Consider the following 22,312-nt stretch of genomic DNA (forward strand, 5'->3'; position numbering starts at 1 on the left):
TTTTTTTTTTTTTTAAGCCAGAAGTTTCTGTTGTTTTCAGTGACAGGGTTGGCATGAACCACCTAGCCTGCCATTACTAGAAGCAGAAGTTCTGACATAAATGGATTACTAATTTATATTATTACCAGTGCTTTTAGATAATCTACTTAAATCCTTTCATTTGTTTTTCAAAGGAATTGTTTCCTTGAAGGAAGAAACCATGTCTGTTTCTTTACTTTAGTATTCCCCCACACAATGAGGAGATCATGCCAGAGCTGAGATTTGGGAGAGGAAGTGAGGCACTCACTATAGGCATAAAATTTAGGGATGGGAGGTGCCAGAATACTTAGTAATCAAGATAAAGACCATTTTAATATAATATTTTCTAGAAACCAAAATTAATGCAAAAAAGTCCCCAATCCGGAGCGCCTGGCTAGCTCAGTCAGTTAATAAGCATCTGACTTCAGCTCAGGTCATGATCTCACGGTTCATGAGTTCAAGCCCCACATCAGGCTCTGTGCTTACAGCTCAGAGCCTGGAGCCTGCTTCTGATACTGTGTCTCACTCTCAATCTGCCCTTCCCCACTCATGCTCTGTCTCTCTCTCTCTCTCAAAAATAAACATAAAAAAAAAGTCCCTGAGCAACAGATTTCATTTTAAACAAACACAAGATCTGACCCTGTGCTTGCATGTCTCACCTCACCTGCCATAACCCTAATCTGGCCCTGTCAGATCTTGTCTTTTTAAAATATTGCACCGAAAACAGTGTGGAGGTTCCTCAAAAAACTATCAATAGAACTCCCTTATTTATGACCCAGCAATAGCACTGCTGGGGATTTACCCAAGGGATACAGAAGTGCTGATGCATAGGAGCACATGTACCCCAAAGTTCATAGCAGCACTGTCAACAATAGCCAAATCATGGAAAGAGCCTAAATGTCCATCACCTGATGAGTGGATCAAGAAGATGTGGTATATATATATATGTGGAATACTACATGGCAATAAGAAAGAATGAAATACGGCCATTTGTAGCAAAGTGGATGGACCTCGAGGGTGTCATGCTAAGCGAAATAAGGCAGAGAAGGATAGATACCATATGTTTGCACTCATAGGTCTAACAGGAGACCAGGAGAAACCTAATGGAGGACCAGGGGGAGTGGAAGGGGGAAAGAGAATTGGGGAGAGAGAGGGACGCAAACCTTGAGAGACTATTGAGTACTGAAAATGAACCGAGGGTTGAAGGGGGAGGGGGAGGGGGGAAAGAGGCGGTGGTGATGGAGGAGGGCACTTGTGGGGAAGAGCACTGGGTGTTATATGGAAACCAATTTGACAGCAAACTATTAAAAAATTTAAAAAATATTGCACCATCATATTATTTCTTGATTACTAAAATTTACTTAAATGTTGCGCCCAAGGTGAGTGCCTCACATGTTCCACCCTGGCCCTGGCTCCAGGTTCTTAGTGCTTTAACTTCTGTGAACCTCTGGTCGTGGAACAGCCTGGGTGCACACTTGGTGTACAGTCAGTGAGCTTCGGTGCCCAGCAAAACCCATGCACAGCTCTGTGCTCAGGCATGTCCCTCAGTATCACTGCGATGTTTGCTTTCCTCACTTCCTCTAAAGGCAAGTGCCCCAGTGCCCAGTTAACAGGAGGCAAATCTATCTTCCACTTCTGGGTTTACTTAACAGATCCCTTGCCGTGAGCTTTTTAAGGCTGCTTTCAGTAAACAACAAGTAGCTTACTAAAAATATTCTTTTTCACTGAGGCCAAGTTACAAAAAGAGAAAACACTGTATACGAACAAGGAGAGGCAGGGCCCTGCAAAGGCCTGTCTGGGGCAACACTCACTGGCTGCTCCGAGAGCTTAAGGCCCCGTGAACTGTGCGGGACTTCACACACCTGACATCAATATGGGACCAGGGCTCCTAACTGTGTCCAATCCATCTTTCCACACTCCAAAACTAGCTTCCTTAGTAGCTGGGTCTGGGGGTGAGGAGAGTAAGTCCAGAGAAAGGTTTGCAACTGGCCAGGCTCCTGTTTTGAAAGCTTCCTCCTGGACTTAGGACAACACTGTTGGAAAGATGGATGTGTGTTTAACAACTTCCCATTTTATTACCTGCAGAATAAAGAAAAAAAAGATATAAATAGATGTTTAACCACACAAATAATTTACATTAGTGTCTTCTTTATGACTATGAAGTAATAAAATTAAATTAAATCAAGAGCAATAACAATTTCGGCCCTGTGGTTACTAGGCAAAAAACTGATATTTACGCTCTCTCTGGAAACCAAACTGAAATAAGAAAACTTATAAACGGGGTGTTGGGAGCACACTGTAGAATTTTTCTTGGGAGAAATTCTCACAGTGTTTTCAAGTAAAAAGTATGTTAAGCTGCTTTTTCCTTCCATTATTCCTTTCATGACAAGGGCCTGGAGCAGGTGGGCGCTCACTGTTGAGATGCCTCAAGCCATTCTTGTTGAAACCCCAGGCTGAGATGCTCAATGCAGAAAGCAGAGGGCTCAAGAAAAGGGAAAAGTAGGAACACATACCCTGGAGCCTGAGTCCTCTCCAGGTCCTGAGAACCTTAGTATCTTTCCTGGACAGAGGTAACTTCTGTCTGACTAAAAATTATCACAGCTGAGAAATGCAAGAGGAAAAGAAAACAAAGCATAGAAACATGAGGCCTTAGGACTGGTAGGAGCCGTGGAGAGGTCATCCAGTTTAGTCTTCCACTGTCTGGGAAGACCGGCCCCAAACCACTCTTAATAGATGCCCGTCACTTCCCCTTTGCCCTAAGGGGTCGATGTAACTCCCCATAAGCAACTTTATGAGGCATGATGTCCCTGCTCTAAGGGTCGAGGTGGGGGTGGAAAGAAAAATCAATGCAATACTTGGCTGTTGTATTGTTGCCATTCAGGCACAGAAAATGGTGAATCCCATGTGTCAGAGTTCAATCTAGGATAGATCACATTTGGGGAATCTCCTGAAAGGATCTCAGGCTTAGCGTTTGGTGTTCAGGGTATCAGAACTGTCCCTATCTGCATGAATATTGTTAAGATTTTGAATGTTTCTTGGTATTTCTGTTGTAGTTCATCATTTGCAGTTTTTTGATGAGTCCACCACAGCTACGACTTTTCCAATATAATTATCCTCAGTGGAGTATCATCCTGGGTTACTGCATAGGAACCTCGTCTTTCATCTGCATCCCCACATACATAACGTATCGGCTGATCATCACTCCAGGGACCTTTAAAGAGGTAGGTGCTAGTATGTGCGGTCAGGCTAGTAATTGTTTTGGGAGAAAAGGGTCTTCTTGTTATGCTCTGTTCAAAGGAGATGAATCCACCACATGAAGTTCACCTATACCATGGTGTAGACCTATGATGGCTGCCTTTGTCACCTTGAAAGGCATCCCCATAAGCCTCAGATACAGAAGCAAAGGAGTGAGCCGGTTCTTTGCATGCGCCCCAGCACACAGCTTGACTCATCATCACAGCTCTCAACTCATCAGACGTCTACTCTGCCTTCTGCTTGCCATCGGGCACGGACATCAGATCTGTCATGTCTGAAAGCAATAGGCGCTTTTTGACTTAGTGGAGATGATGGTGGAAAATGCCCATAGCCATTTTTCTAGCAGCAGTATGATGAGTGCTATTTTGAAAATCACCACTAAATAAGGACGTAGTAGTTTTAGCTTAAGGCATTGGAGTAAAAAAAAAAAAGTTACCAGTATAATAATAATTAATAATATTATTAGTAATGTAATAATATTAATAGTAATGAATAATGTGCTCTAAAATTTAGGCTCAGTTGGTAGAGCATCTGACTCCTGATCTCAGGGTTGTGACTTGATCTCAGGGTTGTGAGTTCAAGCCCCACATTGAGGTAGAGCCTACTTTAAAGAAAGAAAAAGAATGTGTGATAAAAATAATTTTAATAATAGAACCTTACAGTTTGCATAAGATTGTATATTTTTCAAAGCATCTCCATGTATATTATCTCATTATGCTACCAAAATACCTTGTGAGCTTCTTTGTGAATACCAGACTTGATGGTCTATAACATTCTACCTATGAGGGAGGGAGGCCTCAAATGAAATTTGGTATAGTTTAAAAAAAAAAGACTAAGAGAAAGGCAAATTTCTTAACTCTTTTGGACCCTTGTCAGATCAAAGGTTGGACTTTTATATGGAAAGTCTACCACTTGTTCACTTGGATTAGGTCATTGTCATCAAAACCTCTCGGAAACTAGACAAAGATCCTGGGAAGATGTTCGCTAATAAGTAAGCATTCGTGAAGGCATCAGTAGTGATCGTTTTCTTAGATTATCACCTCCCAAAACGCCAGGGCCTGGCAAATTTTGAGAGCAGTGGTCATCTGCAACTGGAATGCTCCCGAAATATGGCAAAAAGTGGTCCTGGCATTTTGGGATATCAGCAGCCAGAAGGGCAACAGAATGGGTGGCTAGGGACTAGAACACAGGAGCCGAAATTCTACTTTACAGTGTTGTTCATCCCGCCATTCCACCAAACACCTTAGTGTACACCATACACCTTCTCTCCCTGCACAGCATGGCTCCACTGAAGAGCAGTTAGAATTATTGGGGTGCCTGGATGGCTCAGTTGGTGAAATGATAGACTCGATCTCAGCTCAGGTCATGATCTCACAGTCCTGAGATGGAGCCCCTCACTCCCCTGCCCCGTCGGGCTCCATGTGGGGCCTGCGTGAGATTCTCTCTCTCTCTTCCTTTGCCCCTCACCTGCTTGTATGCGTGCGCTCTCAAAACAAACAAACAAACAAATAAACAAATAAGAGTAAAAGAGATTAAAGGACTGAAACTAATGTAACATTGTGTATCAACTATACTCAAGAGAAAAACAAAAGATCGAAGGGGACTACATACTTTTTCAATCCAAAATATAAAAGACAAGAAGCAGAACTTCACCTAAAATCCTTAAATCAAAAAATGCTTTCGGATCCAAATATGCCCACTTCCTATACATGTAGACTTTTGGTCATCAAAAATTTTACTAAGCAACCTAATAAAGATTTTTTTAAGCCTCTGAAGTGTTGCTGTTTTTCCTTCTTCACATCCCTGAGCTGCTTCGTGTCACCCGGATGCTAAGTTTTACAAGGTGGGCTGTATATTTCACACCCAAGCCCAGGCATATTTTAGATCAGTCTTAAAGCTTCTGTGTACTTCAGCTGATTCTAGGCTAAAAATTCTCAACATTTTCCCTGTAGTGAGTACTATGTCAACATGAGTTTGCTTTAGGAGTAATAACATGAATGGTCACATCTTTTTCAACTTAATTATGATAACTTATGATTATCATAACAATTATGATAATCATATGATATCATATGATTAACCAGTCCTCCTTCACAGCTAGACTCATTAAATCAGTAACGGTCCAGCCAGTACAGTGGCTGCTGGCACTCTGCACTGTGCTTGGGAGCACATGCTGGGCACAGGCAGCCCGGCTGAGGGGAGGGGACCAGAAGCCAGCACTCACTCTGTTCCCCAGGCCCTACGTGGCCACAGCAGGCCTCCTCTGCCCAGAGAAAAAGATACCCTTACCCACCAGGTCATCAAAAGCATGTTATAGGCAAGTGGAGGTTCTCCATTTTCTCCTATTAGTGTTACGGTGATATTCTTAATTAGTTTGCAGTTATAGTTCCTGATTATCACTTTTTAAGAATTTATTTATTTATTTACATGATCTCTATACCCAACATGGGCCTCAACTTATGACCCCAAGATCAAGAGTTGCATGCTTTCTGACTGAGCTAGCAGGTGCTCCCTGAATATATAATTTTTATCTATATTTGAGAACAAATAAATTGGAAATTCCTTTAAAAAATTTTTAATGTTTATTTTGAAGAAAGAGAGCAAGTGGGGGAGGGGCAGAGAGAAAGGGTGAAACAGAATCTCAAGCAGCCCCCACCTTGTCACCACAGAGCCTGATGTGGGGCTCAAACTCATGAACCATGAGATTATGACCTGAGCTGATATCAAAAGTTAGACACTTAACCAACTGAGCCACCCAGGTGCCCTGGGAATTCCTTTCTTTCTTTCTTTCTTTTTTAATGTTTTATTTATTTTTGGGACAGAGAGAGACAGAGCATGAGAGGGAGTGGGGGAGAGAGAGAAAGAAGGAGACACAGAATCAGAAGCAGGCTCCAGGCTCTGAGCTGTCAGCACAGAGCCTGACACGGGGCTCAAACCCACGAATGTGAGATCATGACCTGAGCCGAAGTCAGACGCTTAACCAACTGAGCCACCCATGTGCCCCGTGGGAATTCCTTTCCTAAGGAAAGTCATTGAGACCATTCCAACATTAACATGCTCTTTAAATGTTTTAATATTAATGCTGAAATATTTTTGCAATACTGTTAAATTATAAGAATGTTTATAACATCGTATTTTCTTCTCAACAGCGTATTATTAAAGGTATCACTCCCGAAACACCAACAGAAATTCCCTATGGGGACATCCACTTGAATGCCATATAAAACACTTCGACGAGAGGAACATGGCTTCCCAACAACCTCTCCTCTGGTTCTGATGAGTCACGCGCGCCTTCTCCCCTCTGAGTGAATGAGTTTCCAGCTAAGCCTGACAATGCAAGGGCCTTCTTCATGGAGGACAGTCCCAAAGACTATGGTGCCTAGACTCTAATGGCCTCCAACCACTCCTTTCTATGAAATCTCCTGGACATATCATCATGTTAGCTCTGTGACGCAGCTGAACTGCACAATTTTGGATGTGCAAGGGGGTGTATGAAAGTGATGAAAACCACCGTCTAATCAGTTGGAATTAGGTTTAGAATCAAGTTTGTAAAAGTCTCATGTAACATTTCTTGTTATGATCATTGGTATCTGACATGCGTTTGCTTCTAAAGGTTTCACTGTTCATGAATGCATAAACCATGTAGGAGAAAACAGGGATGCCGTTTTGCTAGCCATATATTTTCTGAGTAGTATAGAATTCTATAGCTGGAATCTACTAGAACCCTTCAACCTGTGTGCTGCTGTGGAGTCAGAGGAGGAGAGGAAGATGTAGAAACTAAACTGAAAAATACTGTCTACATGTGAGCATGTATGTCTGTGTATACTGTTGTTTCAGTGTATCCTTATCTCTGCTCCAATACTTTGGGCCCATTTACAAACTATATGAATTTCCTATAATTTTTCTCACATTAACAAATTCCGCCTACTCGTGCGTATGTTATTGTAAGGGTATAACTGCTACAGCGTGCACTGTCACCTTTTCCAATGATACGACTTTCGCCCACACACCTTCCTTTATGGGTCAGTGCTCGGCGTTGGCTGTGCTTCATTGCCGTCTTCCTGTCCCTGCCAACTAAACATTCAGGATAACATTCCACAGGCAAATCTGGCCTATTTCATCAGTGGCTGTGGCTTGGCCGTGAACTGCTTTGAAGATGGATACCGACAAATGCATCTTCAGTGCTCAGTTAACTATCTGGTTTAAGCTCTGTTTCGAATGACTGGGTTAATTTGCCCTGTGAAGCCGATAAATCCAGTTCTTGCTTATAGGATATATAGGTCTGGCACCCTGACTGTGACCAAGGTCATCCTCAGTCCAGACGTAATTGGAGACTTTGGGTTAGCCTTAAATGGAACTCCTCCAACCCTACCTGGTTGACTGTGAGCCTTCCAAACAATTTCCAAGATTGAGTCTAAACTAAGTAAGGCTGATTGGAAAAGGATCAATTAAATGAATAACTTTTCATTTCACATTTAATACAGAGCAAATAAATTTGACCTTCGGTGGCTTATGACTCTCAGATGCGTAAGTAAAGAAGAAAATTAACCTTGTTGTATAAGATTTCTTCATCAAAATTTTAAAGGGAATAAAGCCTAGTCAATAATAAAAGGACTTGCTCATCTAGCCCCATATCACTTCAGTCTTCTATATGAATCTAATTTAATTCTAACCTTATTGAAAGAAGACCCATATAGCAGAGGCCTAGTTATATCCAGTTATAGATCTTCCTCTCTTGGCTTCCTTTCCCCAACAATCTCTGCCCCACTCATCTTTCTGTGTCCCCCCTACATCCTTCTATTTCTGATTCTTTGCTTCTCTCAGCAGGATATTTTCCTTATAGATGTGAGCTGCTGAGATGTTTCCCAAGATGTTAGAGGAAAAGAGAAGAGGGATTAAAAAATGTCCCTCACTGACCTTCCTTCATTATCTTCACTCTTTCCTTCCTTCATGCTGCCTTATTTCCATTCTCTTTGCTTTCTAGCAAGCTGAAAGGAAAGGGATTGTATAAGTCTCAGCATATTCAGTGGTAAATAGCTTTGCAAATTTTAAGAACTACTTTATAAAAATATTCTGATACAGGGGCGCCTGGGTGGCTCAGTCGGTTAAGCCTCCAGCTTCGGCTCAGGTCAGATCTCACGTTCGTGGGTTCGAGCCCCGCGTCGGGCTCTGTGCTGACCGCTAGCTCAGAGCCTGGAGCCTGCTTCCCGTTCTGTGTCTCCTTCTCTCTCTGCCCCTCCCCCTCTCATGCTCTGTCTCTCTCTGTATTAAAAATAAATTTTTAAAAAATTCTGATATGGAGTCTTTCGATCCCACACACACTTATGCATGTTCCAAAGATATTATTTTTTAAAACACACTTTTTCAAACAGAATTAGAGTTTGGCCAAGCCAGGTATTGAGGGAATTATATAGGTGTTTTGAAATGTTGTCAGACTTCACTGGAGTTAAAAAAAAACCTTCTGTTTTGCACAGTTTGCATTTCCTTGATCCCTATTTATCAGTACTACTATGGATTTTTTTTTAAAAGAAAACCTAGAAGTAGGAAGATGGACTTTAAAACAATCTTTTAAAGAAAGACCTTTTACATTTAATGTAGTATTTACATAAAAGTAAAAAATAAAAATGGAATTGAATTGTAAAGTTAAGTACTAAAGTTAATTTTTTTTTTGCTGTGATTTTGTTAGTAAGAAATACTTAAGAAATAGGCAAGACACAAGACAAAGGCATGGAGGCAATTCAACTGATTAAAGTTGTTGCCTATATTGATGAGCTATGAAGACAAAGAATTCATCCTCCCTCCAGAAGACTTACAACCCATTTAAAATTTGTTCCATTTGTTGTGTAGAATGCATGTGACTTGTAACCTAAATTCATTGCCCTGGCTGCCCTAACTGGGGATGGATGCAAGACCCTGACAAGCACAGTTGATGTAATAGCTCCAAAGTCAAATCGTGAAAATCAAATCAAATAATGAAATCTCAAAATAAGGCAAAAAAAGTTATTTGGTGAGATGAGTCCACTCCTTACCATCCTTTTTACTAAGCTTGTTATTTTGATGATACTAATTTCAAAATTTAAGCTTAAGTATGAATTTCCATTTAACTCATCTACCCCACCCCCAAACCTTAACAGGGAGATTATTCTCCTAGAATTAGGATCATATTCTCTCTGATAAGTAGGAAAGAGTGACCTGTTACGTTCTACTTGGTGTATAGTTGATTTGGGGTTCACTGGCAAAGCAAAGCTTTAAAGTGTGGAATACAATGGCTTAATGTGTGTTCTTACACACATCTTAGTGCTTAGCTACAGCATCATACAATTGAAGCCTGTTTCCTTTGTTAGCAACTCTCTACTCATAAATCAACAACTGGTGCTTAAGACACCAGAATTGTTCAGAATGGTTGTCTTCATTAAACACCGTACTCACCAGAGGACATTTTCCACCATCCATTTTTCCTTGTCTTTTTTTGCGGGGGAGGGAGTGGGGAGCAGGGAAGGGTGGGAAGAGAAACAGTAGTTTCCTCAGAGAGACTATGTTTCAACCTATCATCCCATAAGTAATGCAATAGAAGTAAAATAGTCCTATGCTAAGTGGGTAGAGGTATATGGTTTAAAGGCATCATGGAACTCACACAAGGTGAGGAGCACCTGGGTGGGGTTCAGTCAGCTAAACATCTGACTTCAGCTCAGGTCATGAGCTCACGGTTCATGAGTTTGAGCCCTGCATGGAGCTCTCTGCTGTCAGTGCAGAGCCTACTTCAGATCCTTGGTCTCCCTCTCTCTCTGCCTCTCTCCTGCATGTGTGCATGCTCTCTTTAATAATAAATATTAAAAACACACACACACGGTGAGTTACACAAAATGTTCTTAACTGAAAAGTTGAGCTTATAAAGTGCTTATTTGAGAAGGATATTAGTGAATGAAATTTATAAATCTAAGTATGGGAAAAGAAACATTTCAACAGAGAATATCCCTAAACTGTAGAAAGCTATTCTGGTTTACTTGAAACATTCCAGTTTTTGACTTTTTTTTCCAGTGTCAATAAATGATATTTATTAAAATTTTTCATGATTATTTCCATGAGTGGACTGTTTCAAATCTCTTAACTTTTTCTTTTCTTACTTTCCCTGCATTGCTTAGCTTTCTCTAAATATTTTAAGGTTTAGATAACCATATTATAGGCAGAGCAAATCTGGTGATCTAGTTAATTTCTCTGCTCTTCTTGGGTTCTGGAAATGTCTTTTTTTATTTATCAATTTTTTTTAATGTTTTATTTACTCTTGAGAGACAGAGTGTGAGCGGGGGAGAAGCGGGACGGGGAGACACAGAATCCGAAGGCACCAGGCTCTGAGTTGTCAGCACAGAACCTAAAGCAGGGCTTGAACTCAGAAACCATGAGATCATGACCTAAGCTGAAGTTGGACACTTAACTGACTGAGTTACCCAGGTGCCCTGGGTTCTGGAAAATTTCTAAATGAAGGTGAGGCTATTTCCTCCACTAGAATGAAACAATACTCTCAATTGTTTTAGGGGGCATTTACCACAATGGAAAAGGTAAACGTTTTAGGATGGAATCTGAAATATGTTTCTCCTTTTGATTCATATTAACTGAGCTATATTATTTCTAAATTAGGTGTTTCAAAACAACTTGCCTTTTCAAGAGGAGTTTTTTTAAAAAAAGTAATTCACAATATATTTCAGTTGGAATTTTAGATGGTATTTCTCTTACCAACACATCACAATATCCATTCCAAATTGCTCTAACACCAGTGCAAGTTTATCTTTAGTGGTTTATTGTTTGTTTGTTTCAAGCTATCAAACTAGATCATCTTCACTGGCCAACTCCAATCTGGAAACTGCATTGGTGGAACACCTCATCAGAAAAAAGTTTTAATGTTTGCTAAATCTTATCATTTATGGGAAAGAATAGATTCTAGCAGGGGCCCCTGAGTGGCTCAGTTGGCTAAGCCTCCGACTTCGGCTCAGGTCATGATCTCACATTCGTGTGTTCGAGCCCCGCATCGGGCTCTGTGTTGACCGCTCAGAGCCTGGAGCCTGCTTCCAATTCTGTGTCTCCCTCTCTCTCTGTCCCTCCCCTGCTCATGCTCTGTGTCTCTCTGTCTCAAAATAAATAAAAACATTTAAAAAAAGAATAGATTATAGCAGTCCTTCAATTTTATAATTGAAGACTCCAATTATAGTAGGTAATTTCAAAATCTTAAGAGTTTGCAGACAATGACAGTCCAAACAACAAATATTTGGGGAGGAAAAGTTATCCCACCTTTATGCTAAAATACCTAAAATACTATAAGCAAATAACAGCATTTCTGTTTTTTCTTTTGTAAAAAATGTCATTTTGGGGGTGCCTGTGGCTCAGTCAGTAGAGCATGAGACTCTTGATCAAAAGGTTATGAGTTTGAGTCCCACACTGTATGTAGAGATTACTTAAAAAATAAAATATTTTTTGAAATGTTTAAGAGAGAGAGAGAGGGAGACAGAGGGAGAGACTGCATGGGGGGGAGGGGCAGAGAGGAGGACAGAGGATCCAAAGCAGGCCCTGTGCTGACAGAAGAGAGCCTGATGTAGGGGCTCCAACTCACGAATCATGCAATCATAACCTGAGCTGAAGCTGGATGCTTAACTGACTGGGCCACTCAGGTGCCCCAAGAATAAAATCTTAAAAAGGAAAAAAAAAAGGTATTTTGAAAAGAAAGATTATTCGTATTTAAACTACAATTTTATCTTAAGAACCTTAAGAAAACTTGACATATGAAAAATGCATATTTTAAAAGATAAAATCAGGGACTTAGGAATTTACAGTTATTTTTCCAATGTTATTTAATATATGATTTGATTATTGCTTCTTGGCCTTTTGGTTAAGATCAAGTGTAAAATATGATTTGATTACAAATAAGTTCTCAGGATTCTTTGTGTATTGGACATATCAGTAAGTAGGGTGTTTCAAATTCTAGATTATGGTAAATTGAATTGTATACAAATGGTATTTCTTTCCCCTCATCTTTACTTTCATCTCCCACATTACCTATAGTTAAAATTAAGCAAAATTTGGAGCACGTGGGTGGCTCAGTCAGTTAAGCATCTGATTCTTGATTTCAGCTCAGGTCATGATCTCATGGTTTGTGGGATCGATCCCCACAGGGGACTCCACACTGACAGCACAGAGGCTGCCTGGGATCTTCTCTCTTTGCACCTTCCCTGTTTGCTCACTCTCTTTTTTTCTCTCTCTCAAAGATAAATAAATAAATATTAAAATTAAGTAAATTTATTCACTTCTGTCAACAGGGTAATATGAAATTTCTCACTATACTTTTTTACATGAAACACAATTATTTTAAAACTTTAGTGGCAGAACTAAATTTTTTTAAGTTTTATTTAAGTCATCTCTATACCAAATGTGGGGCTCATATTCACAGCCCTGAGATCAAGAGTCACATGCTCTTCCAATTGAGCCAGCCAGGAACCCCAGAACTAAACAATGTTATTTGTATAAAAGTAGAGTCTCCTGTTTAAGATTCATAGCATGCCCCTGCATTCATGTATGCAGTTTAGTTGTGAATGGTCCAAGTTAAATGTGAGATATCAGCAAATGCATTATGTTGTGAACTGTCCACTATAATAACTTTTCACATCCCGATATATAGATTTGTTCTGTCTCACAATAGAAACAAAACTTCCAAACTCTTAAGGTTAAGATAAAAATCTTAATCTTAAAGAGCCTGCATGACTCATTCGGTTAAGCATCTGACTTTGGCTCAGGTCATGGTCTCAAGGCTTTTTGAGTTTGTGCCGTCAGCACAGAGCCCGCTTATTTTTTTTAAAGTAGTTTATTGTCAAATTGGTTTCCATACAACACCCAGTGCTCTTCCCCACAAGTGCCCTCCTCCATCACCACCACTTCTTTTCCCCCCTTCCCCTTCAGCCCTCAATTCGTTTTCAGTATTCAATAGTCTCTCAAGTTTTGCATCCCTCTCTCTCCCCAACTCTCTTTCTCCCTTCCCCTCCCCCTGGTCCTTCATTAGGTTTCTCCTGGTCTCCTGTTAGACCTTTGAGTGCAAACATATTGTATCTGTCCTTCTCCACCTGACTTATTTCGCTTAGCATGACATCCTCGAGGTCCATCCACTTTCCTACAAATGGCCATATTTCGTTCTTTCTCATTGCCATGTAGTACTCCATTGTATAGATATACCACATCTTCTTGATCCACTCATCAGGTGGATCCTCTGTGTCCCTCTCTCTCTCTCTCAAATATAAATTTTAAAAAATCTCAATCTTGGGTGCCTGGATGGCTCAGTTGGTTAAGTGCCCAGCTTCAGTTCAGGTCATGATCTCACAGTTTGTGACTTCAAACCCATGCTGGGCTCAGTGCTGACAGATCAGAGCCTGGAGTCCACTTCAGGTTCTGTGTTTCCCTCTCTCTCTGCCCCTCCCCTGCTCACACTCACTCTCTCTCTCTTTCTCAAAAATAAACATTAAAATTTTTTTTTAATCTTAATCTTAACTGTACATTATCAAAACATTTACACAATTCCCAAACACCACTGCATGTCATTTGCAAATATTTAGTATCAAAACTACCTACAATTAGAAACATTAAATTTCAGCAAAGCTAAATTATGACAATTCTTTGAGTTTTGTGCAGAACTTTAGTTTACAATGTGTTTCCAAATCATCTCACATGATCATCAGAGCTCTGGGTGGCAGCTGTTATTTCCCTAGTGTTGCAGACGAGGAGCCTGAGGTTCAAAGAAGTTAATTAATTTGCCCACGTTCACAGCTGACAAGTTCCAGGACAGGACATGCACCTAAGCTTTCCGATTCCAGGCCAAAGGTAATTCGCATGCTGTCTTTAAAATCATCATCCATAGAGACCTAAATACTCAGATCCTAAATTCAAAAATGAAAATCAGGAGGGATGTATTTTCAACAAATAATGACATTCTCCTACATAACCACATTACAACCATCCTAATCAGGAAAGTGACTTTGATACGATACTGCCGTTTAATCTCAGACCCTGTTCAATGACATCCTTTTACAAAAGGATCCAGTCCAGAATCACATTTTTCATTTAGTTTCATGTCTCTTTTGTTTCCTTCAGGCAGGAATAGTTTCCTAGTCTTTCCTTGACTTTCATAACCTCGATGCTTTTGAAGATTATAAATCAAGATATTTGGCAGGATGTCCCTCAGTTTGATGTTTGACGGTGGTTGATTTCTCATGATCAGATTCAGGCTAAGTATTTTTGGCAAATATCACGGGAATGATGCCCATGCTCTTTTAGCTTCACCCGAAGCACACTTTGATTTGTCCCATATTGGTGATTTTAATTTCAGTTACCCAAATAAGGTGGTGTCTATCAGGTTTTCCACTTTTCTTTTCTTTTGTAATTAATATTTTGTAGGGAGTGCTACTCTGAAACTGTGCAAATATCCTCTTCCTCCTCTAACATTTATTCATTTATTTTTTATGGATTCCTATTTCTTCAGTGGACTATAATGATTAATTTTGATGCTCAAATTATCCCACATTTAGCCAGTGAGAGCCCTGGCAAGCTGGCTCCTATCCTTAGGACAGGTCCCCATCATTTAGAATACATCCTTACTTGCTGGAGTAAGATGTTCCAGGATCATCTTGTACTTTCCCTGCCACAGCCTTTTCTCCAAGAAGCCCTTGTTTTTTTAGTGAAGAATGTATTCAGAAACCAAGATTTAGGGAGTGGGCATGATCACTACTAATGGCTTGTCACTGATCCCAACTCCTCTCATTGGACAGAATGAAAGTATGTGTGTATATTTGTGCACATACACATTTGCATCCATAATTATTTCTTGATCTGTAATGTGAAAACCACAAGTTCACGCCCAATCTTTCCAATTCTAACCCAAACCTGCAATTTTCTCTCTAGTTTTCTCTGTATTTATAACCTCTTCTAGGACAATGAAAAACCTGGCTCCCATTATCCTGAATATACTTACGTATTTGATCACTGTCCCTGAACGAGTAATATTCTACTGCTGCTGCGCTCCTTATCCCATTCAAGTTCTGACACCTCATGCTGATTCCCCCTGGATGAATGTCCTTCTCACCTTGCTCAGATTGACACTTACTGGGCAGTCACCATTGCCACGCACTTCGTGGATGCCTTCCTACCTCACCTGGGCTCAGCCTCGTGCAGGGGCCTCCTCTCTGCACAATTGCCCCTCACCCTCATTTGGACTGTCACAGAGTGTAGGCCACTCCTAAATAGTTCTTTTCTTCACTGTGTGGTAGTGACCCCCAGCTCTGGGCCATGAGCTTTTACCTTGCACAGTACCACTTAAGGGACTGACTAGTTAGGGAAAGGATGATCAAAAGGGAAGAGTATCAATTTGCACAAACAGTTACAATTATAGTCTAAGAAAGCCATCATACTTTCTTTTTTTAATTAAAAAATTTTTTACATTTATTTATTTTTGAGATACAGAGAGAGGCAGGCACAAGTCAGGGAGGGGTAGGAAGAGAATATGAATCAGGTTCCAGGCTCTGAGCCATCAGCACAGAACCCGATGGGGCTTGAACCCACAAACTGTGAGATCATGACCTGAGCTGAAGCCGGACACCTCACCGACTGAGCCACCCTGGCGCCCCAGCCATCATATTTTCTTAAGGGACAAAGTGAGAAAAGGGGTTAGCAGTATAATGGGATGGTCAGAGCTTGGAAAAAGAAAGCGTCTTCCAGGAGAGACACTTCAGTGATAAGATATATTTCTAAACTTTTTCCTAACCCATAACCTTTCCTGTTAACTATTCCTATTTCTTCTTTTAGGCTTTATTGTCTTAACACAATGAACAAGAATCCAGTACATCTGGCCCAAAGCCCTCAATTTGCTAGATGCATGAAAATATATCACATTTCATGTCGTTCATCTGGCCTATTTTCCTTTTATCATGACAGATGTCATATATTTTGCCAAAAGCAAAAAAATGTCCTGCATTAGTGGAAAGAACAACCAGATAGGATTGAGAAGATAAGGGCTCAAGTTCTTCTCAGCAACTACCAAACTAAGTAACCTTACATAAGTCACTGGCCCTATATCCTCATGGGTTGTCATAATATAACTGATGACAAATATTAGCATTTACTGTGTGCTTACTTACATCAGGCATAGCATTTTACATATTGTTTCAAGCAATCCGCACATCAGTCTTATGAAAGACACACTTTTATTATCCCCATTTTACAATTGAGGAGACTGAAGCTTAGAGAACTTAAACTTGTCCAAGGTTATGCAGCTAGAAAATAGTAGACCCCAGACCTCTTAAGTCTCAGCTCTTAAACACAATAACTTAAAGACAAAAAAAATTTTTTTTTAAGTTTATTTGAGAAAGAATGTGCAGAAAGGGCAGTGGTTGGGGGTGGGGGGAGTGCATGTGTGCTCAGGAAGGGCAGAGGGAGAGGGAATTCCAAGCAGAGCCCTATGCAGGGCTCAAATTCACAAACTGTGAGATCATGCCCTGAGCTGAAATCAAGAGTCGGATGCTCAAATGACTCAAGTACCCTGTGACATAAAGACATTTTAAATTGCAGCGTTATGTTACATGTTAGGTCACCCCAGTTTTAAAATTCTGATTTTAAGAAATGCTTAAGGGATATTAAGATACATGAAACAAAAACTTTGCATTGTAGTAGGCACTAGGCATATAAAGGTGAGTTTGGATCTTTGTCCTCAAACAACTAACATCCTATCATCATACTATAATACACACTATGTGAAGGAAAACAGAGGTGTTGCTGAAGCGAAGAGGAGTATTAAGAGAGGCTTTCTGGAGGCAATGCCACTTCAGGTCAGTTTTACAAATAAGAGGTTATGTAGAAACACAGGTGGCATTCTAGGCAAAGCAACCAGCATGTGAGAAGGTTGGTCATCAGGAAACAGCACTATCTATTTGGTATGATTGGAGTGAGAGTAAACAAGGGGAGGGAGTAGGAAAATGAAAACATCTTGAGTTATTTATGTATGTATGAAAACATCTTGAGTAGGAGGAACAGCTGTTTATCAATTCACAAAATTTAAGTACACTATTTTGGAACTCATATTTAAAAGAACACATATCTAGTAACAAATTTTATGAATCTCTTATTAATACTAGCCCAAATAATATATTATCAAATACTACCACCCTGTGCATAAGCCACTCAATTAAGCAACATCTATATAGATTCTTCCTGTAGAAATGACTAAGATTAACCAGGATGGGCAACAGTTCCTCTGATTCATATATTAGAAATTTTTTTACAGAAGTGTTAACTGTAAGATGTATTATGCATACAGAATATATAAAACATATTTACAATTGAAAGAACAAACAGCCAAGTAACTACCATCCACATCAAGAAATGAAATATTGCCAACATCTAGAAGCCCTGTGTGTACTTCTGTATCACAAATCTTGACTTTAACAATCATTTCCATGCTTTTCCTTAGTTTTATTACACAGTATCATTTTGCTTGTTCCTTTTTTAATTTTTTAGTTTTTTTTAAAGAGAGCAAGTGGGGGAGGGGCAGAAAAAGGGAGACAGCATCGAAAGCAGACCCTGAGCTGCCAGTGCAGAGCCTGATGAGGCGATCGAGCTCAAACTGTGACACTGGGACCAGAGCTGCAACCAAGAGTCAGACACTTAACTGACTGAGCCACTTTGGCACCCTTGCTTGTTTTGCTTTTTAATTTTTTAAACGTTTATTTACTTTTGAAAGAGAGAGCGGGAGCATTCGAGGTAGTGCAAGCAAGCTGGGGAGGGGCAGAGAGAGAGAGGGAGACAGAGGATCCGTAACAGGCTCCACACTGTCAGCAGATCCTTATATGGGGCTCAAACTAACAAACCATGAGATCATGACCTGAGCTGAAGTCCAAGACTTAACCAACTGACCCACCCAGGAGTCCCTATTTTGCTTGTTGTTGTTGTTTTTTAAACACACTAATTACTTTTTGTCACTTATTATACTGGGAAATTCATCACAATTGTGTGTAGCTCTCTAGTGTTTTCACTGTATTATGTATATATTCATACCAGATTCATTTACTACTGACATTTTAGGTTGTTCCAGTTTGATGAAAAACACCATGATGAAAATTCCTGGTTCATCTGTGGAAAAAAACAAGTTATAGATAAGGTGCAGCATCAATATTCCTAGGTAAAAAAACCAAATTGTTCTTCTAGTCATCTGCCATTGGTGGCATATATGACTTCCCATTGCTCCACATCCTCACCATCGCCTGGTATTGCGTCTAAACACTTTTGCCATTCCTGGTGGATGTTCAATGGCATTCATTGTGGTTTTAATATGAACAAAGTTTTCATTCACTGATGAATCCTATTTGATGCCCAGATGGAAAGCAATAAATCTTCATCTCCATATTATACTACATACAAAAAAATCATTCCAGAGGTATGGTAAATCTAATTGTGAAAAGCAAACAATAATGCTTCTAGAAGAGTGTTGTCCAGAACTTTCTGCAATGGTAGAAGTGTTCTATAAATCTGCACTTTCCTATATAGTAGGCACTAGATACATGTGGCTGTTGAGCATTTCAAATGTCTAGTGCAAGTGAGGAAGTGAACTTTAAAATTTTATTTAACTTCTAAGTTAACTTTATCACAATTAAAAGATACCATTATGAGTGAGAGTGAAAGGCAAGCCAATTGAGGAAGAGAAGTTGCTTACAAAGACAAACAGCTCCTACTCAGAATATATAAAGAATCACTTAGGTCATGAAAAAAAAAAGCAGGTAATATCCCCCCATTCCCAGCCTCTCTAAGATAGGCAAAAGAAACATTCTTTAAAAGGGAGATATTCAATGCTAGTAAGTATATGACACCCAGCAGGAAACTACAAAACCATGATGAGTGATCATCATACCCAATGGAATAACTAAACTCTAAAGATGAAAGATAAACAATTACCAATCTTAAGCAACAACATGGAGCAACTGGAACTCACACATTGATGGAGTATATTTTGGATAACTGATTGACAGTATCTATTAAAGCTGAACATATGTATCTATGGATCAGCAATCCCATCCCTAGGAATACCCCCCCCCCCAAATATATGTACACATTAGAAGTACCAGAGTGCTCCTGGAAGTATTATTCATAATAACTCCAAACAGAAGACAGTTAAACATAGAATGAACATAGAATGAACACTATAAAATTTATAAAGCAAGAAAAACTAATTTGTGGAGTTAAAAGTCAAAGGGGTATAAGAGATAGGAAGGAGGCCAAGAAGGGGTGGGTGTGAATAGAGCTTCTTGTGGGTCACGTTATGTTCTTTTTGCACTGGATGTGTTCACTCTTTTAAATCCACTGAACTACATACTCAAGATATACGCACTACTTAAAAATGATTATGCTACACTTTTTAAAGGTTTATTAAAAATGTTCCAGTAACTTCTGGCATAGACCTTATAGGCAGAACCTTCTATCAAATAGGGCTTTTTTTGGCTGTAGTGGCAAAAATCCAAATGAAACCGCTTAAGTAGACAGGAAAATTATTGGTTTAAGTATCTGAATATCTGAAAAATGTATGCCCACTAGAGCCAGAGAGACAAAAGCTATTATCAGGTGTTTGTCCTTCTCTCCCCTCATTTCTTTCTTCTGTGTGAGCTTTATTCCATCAGGCACTGAGGCAGTTATTCTTCCATGCAACTCTGGATTTACCTCATCTTTGAAGTTGGCAATGGTAGTGGAAAACATCTCTTTAAGTTTGACAGTGTCAGAATTGGACTAAGTTAAGTCACAAAACTTTCATTATTCAACCCTATTTAAGCCAATGGACTAAGTAGTGAAGGGGTACTTTCCCAAGAGCAAACCAAGACACTGGTGCTAGAGAAGGGTAAAATGAACACAAGAGTGGCAAAAACATCTATATATCTGGAGAAGATAGGGGGGAAAAAAAAACCCCACCTTAATTTGTAGTTTGTTCCTGAATTGTATCAAAACTTTGTTAATAAAGGTAACGTATTGCTTTTCCTATCCAAAGCATCCAAGCTGCTTTGTGAAAGTTTCTGAACTACTGGGGAAGGGAAATCAATTTTCTTACCACACCTCTCTGACTCCAATCTCTCCCTGACTATATCTTACATACTATGGTCAAATTAATCTTTCCACTATATGGCACTAGTTCTAACTCCAACAAAGAAACCATATTCCTACTGAAGTTGAAGATTTTTAGCCTGTCACTCATGGTCTTCCATCATCTCACCTGAACTTTTTCATAGTTACATTATATGACTCTGTGTACACGTAGTCAGTGCTCATCATTGTCACTGATCTATTTTAAAGTATTAGGATGCAACTGATATTTAATGTCCGTCAAGAGATAACGGGCATTAGATTTGTTACTTTCCCTTTTTGGCTTTAAAGGTATAAGAAAATGATTAATGAATACTAAACTTGATCCTAAATATATAATGTCTTTTTAAAAGTCAATATTATTATTTTTATTTATTTTGAAGGAGATAGAGAGCAAGCTGGGGAGAGGCAGAGAGAATCCCAAGCAGGCTCCACGCTGCCAGCAAAGCCTGATGCACGGCTCAAACGCATGAACTGTGAGATCTTGACCCAAGATGAAGTCAAGAGTCGGACATTTAAAAAAATTTTTTTATTAATGTTTGTTTATTTTTGAGTGAGAAAGAGACAGGTCATGATTGGGGGAGGGGCAGAGAGGGAGACAGAATCTGAAGCAGGCTCCAGACTCTGACACGAGGCTTGAACCCACGAAACATGATCATGACCTGGGCTGAAGTTGGACGCTTAACTGACTGAGCCACCCAGGGGCCCCTAAAAGTATTACTAAGTTTATCCTTTTGAAAATAAGACAATGTAACTTCATAATGAAGTATGAGAGATATAAACTATTTTTTTCCATGTCATTCATCTTTTACCCATGAAGTATTTACAGTTTAATTTTAAATGCTATTTCTTTATTGGAGTATATAAAAGAAGTCAGGGTCATAAACAGGTTATTTAGATCTTTAGCTAGCCTCATTTAGGCTAAATGTCTCCATCTTTTCACCGCAGCTAAAACTGACTGAAATAACCAATTTACTATCTTGCTGGTGGTTTCAGAATTAAAGTGATTTTTAATTAAGAAAAAAAAGAGATGGGGTGCTTGGGTGGCTCAGTCAGTTAAGTGTCTGACTGGCTCAGGTCATGATCACGGTTAGTGGTTTCAAGCCTCGCGTCGGGCTTTGTGCAGACAGCTGAGTCTGGAGCCTGCCTCAGATTCTGTGACTCCCTCTCTCTCTGCCCCTCCCCCGATCATAATCTGTCTCTCTCTCTCTCAAAAATAAATAAACATTTTTAAAAAACACCTTTTAAGAGGAATTGTGGCATAAATAATTGACATTACTTTAAAAAAATAGGAGATTGAATTAAATGTACAAACATATCACTATTTTTATTTGCATTTAAGCCAAATATTCTGTGAGCTAGAAAGTTAGACAATGTATGATCCATATTTTATACATTAACATAAATTTCAAAACATAAAGTATAGTAATATTCTCTATCATTCAAATGCACAACTTTTCCCAAATCCACATATTTTTATCTAAAATACAATATTTATAAAACACTTCCTGCAACAAAGCCAACATTATTAGGAGAGTTGTTTGAGGAGTTATTTTTAATGGTTGCATTGGAGACAATTATCCTCATTAAGTAACTACACATAGGGATTTAACACATCTTTTTTTTAATGTTTATTTATTATTGAGAAGAAACAGAGCACGAGCAGGGAAGGGTCAGAGAGAGAGGGAGACACAGAATCCAAAGACAGGCTCCAGGCTCTGAGCTGTCCGCACAGAGCCTGATGTGGGGCTCGAACCCACAAACCGTGAGATCATGCTTGAGCAGAAGTCGACGCTTAACCGACTGAGCCACCCAGGTGCTCCTTAACACATCTTTAAATTACTTGAATACAACCAAGAATGTGGTAATGACAACTAAATACTATCAATTCAAACAA

General features: G+C 39.5%; 1 protein-coding gene across 1 annotated transcript in view; it reads left to right on the forward strand.

Annotated features, from left to right (window-relative positions):
- SLC6A4 (solute carrier family 6 member 4) overlaps positions 1 to 6,838 on the forward strand; it is a 42,974-nt gene extending 36,136 nt beyond the window's left edge. Inside the window, exons 14-15 of the mRNA XM_029929179.1 lie at positions 3,072 to 3,239; positions 6,423 to 6,838. Coding sequence (XP_029785039.1) covers positions 3,072 to 3,239; positions 6,423 to 6,497 — 243 coding nt within the window. The 3' untranslated portion in view covers positions 6,498 to 6,838. The remainder of the gene's footprint in view (positions 1 to 3,071; positions 3,240 to 6,422) is intronic.
- Positions 6,839 to 22,312: the final 15,474 nt, after the last annotated feature.

Source organism: Suricata suricatta, chromosome 17 (assembly GCF_006229205.1).
Source record: "Suricata suricatta isolate VVHF042 chromosome 17, meerkat_22Aug2017_6uvM2_HiC, whole genome shotgun sequence".
Taxonomy (NCBI): Eukaryota; Metazoa; Chordata; class Mammalia; order Carnivora; family Herpestidae; genus Suricata; species Suricata suricatta.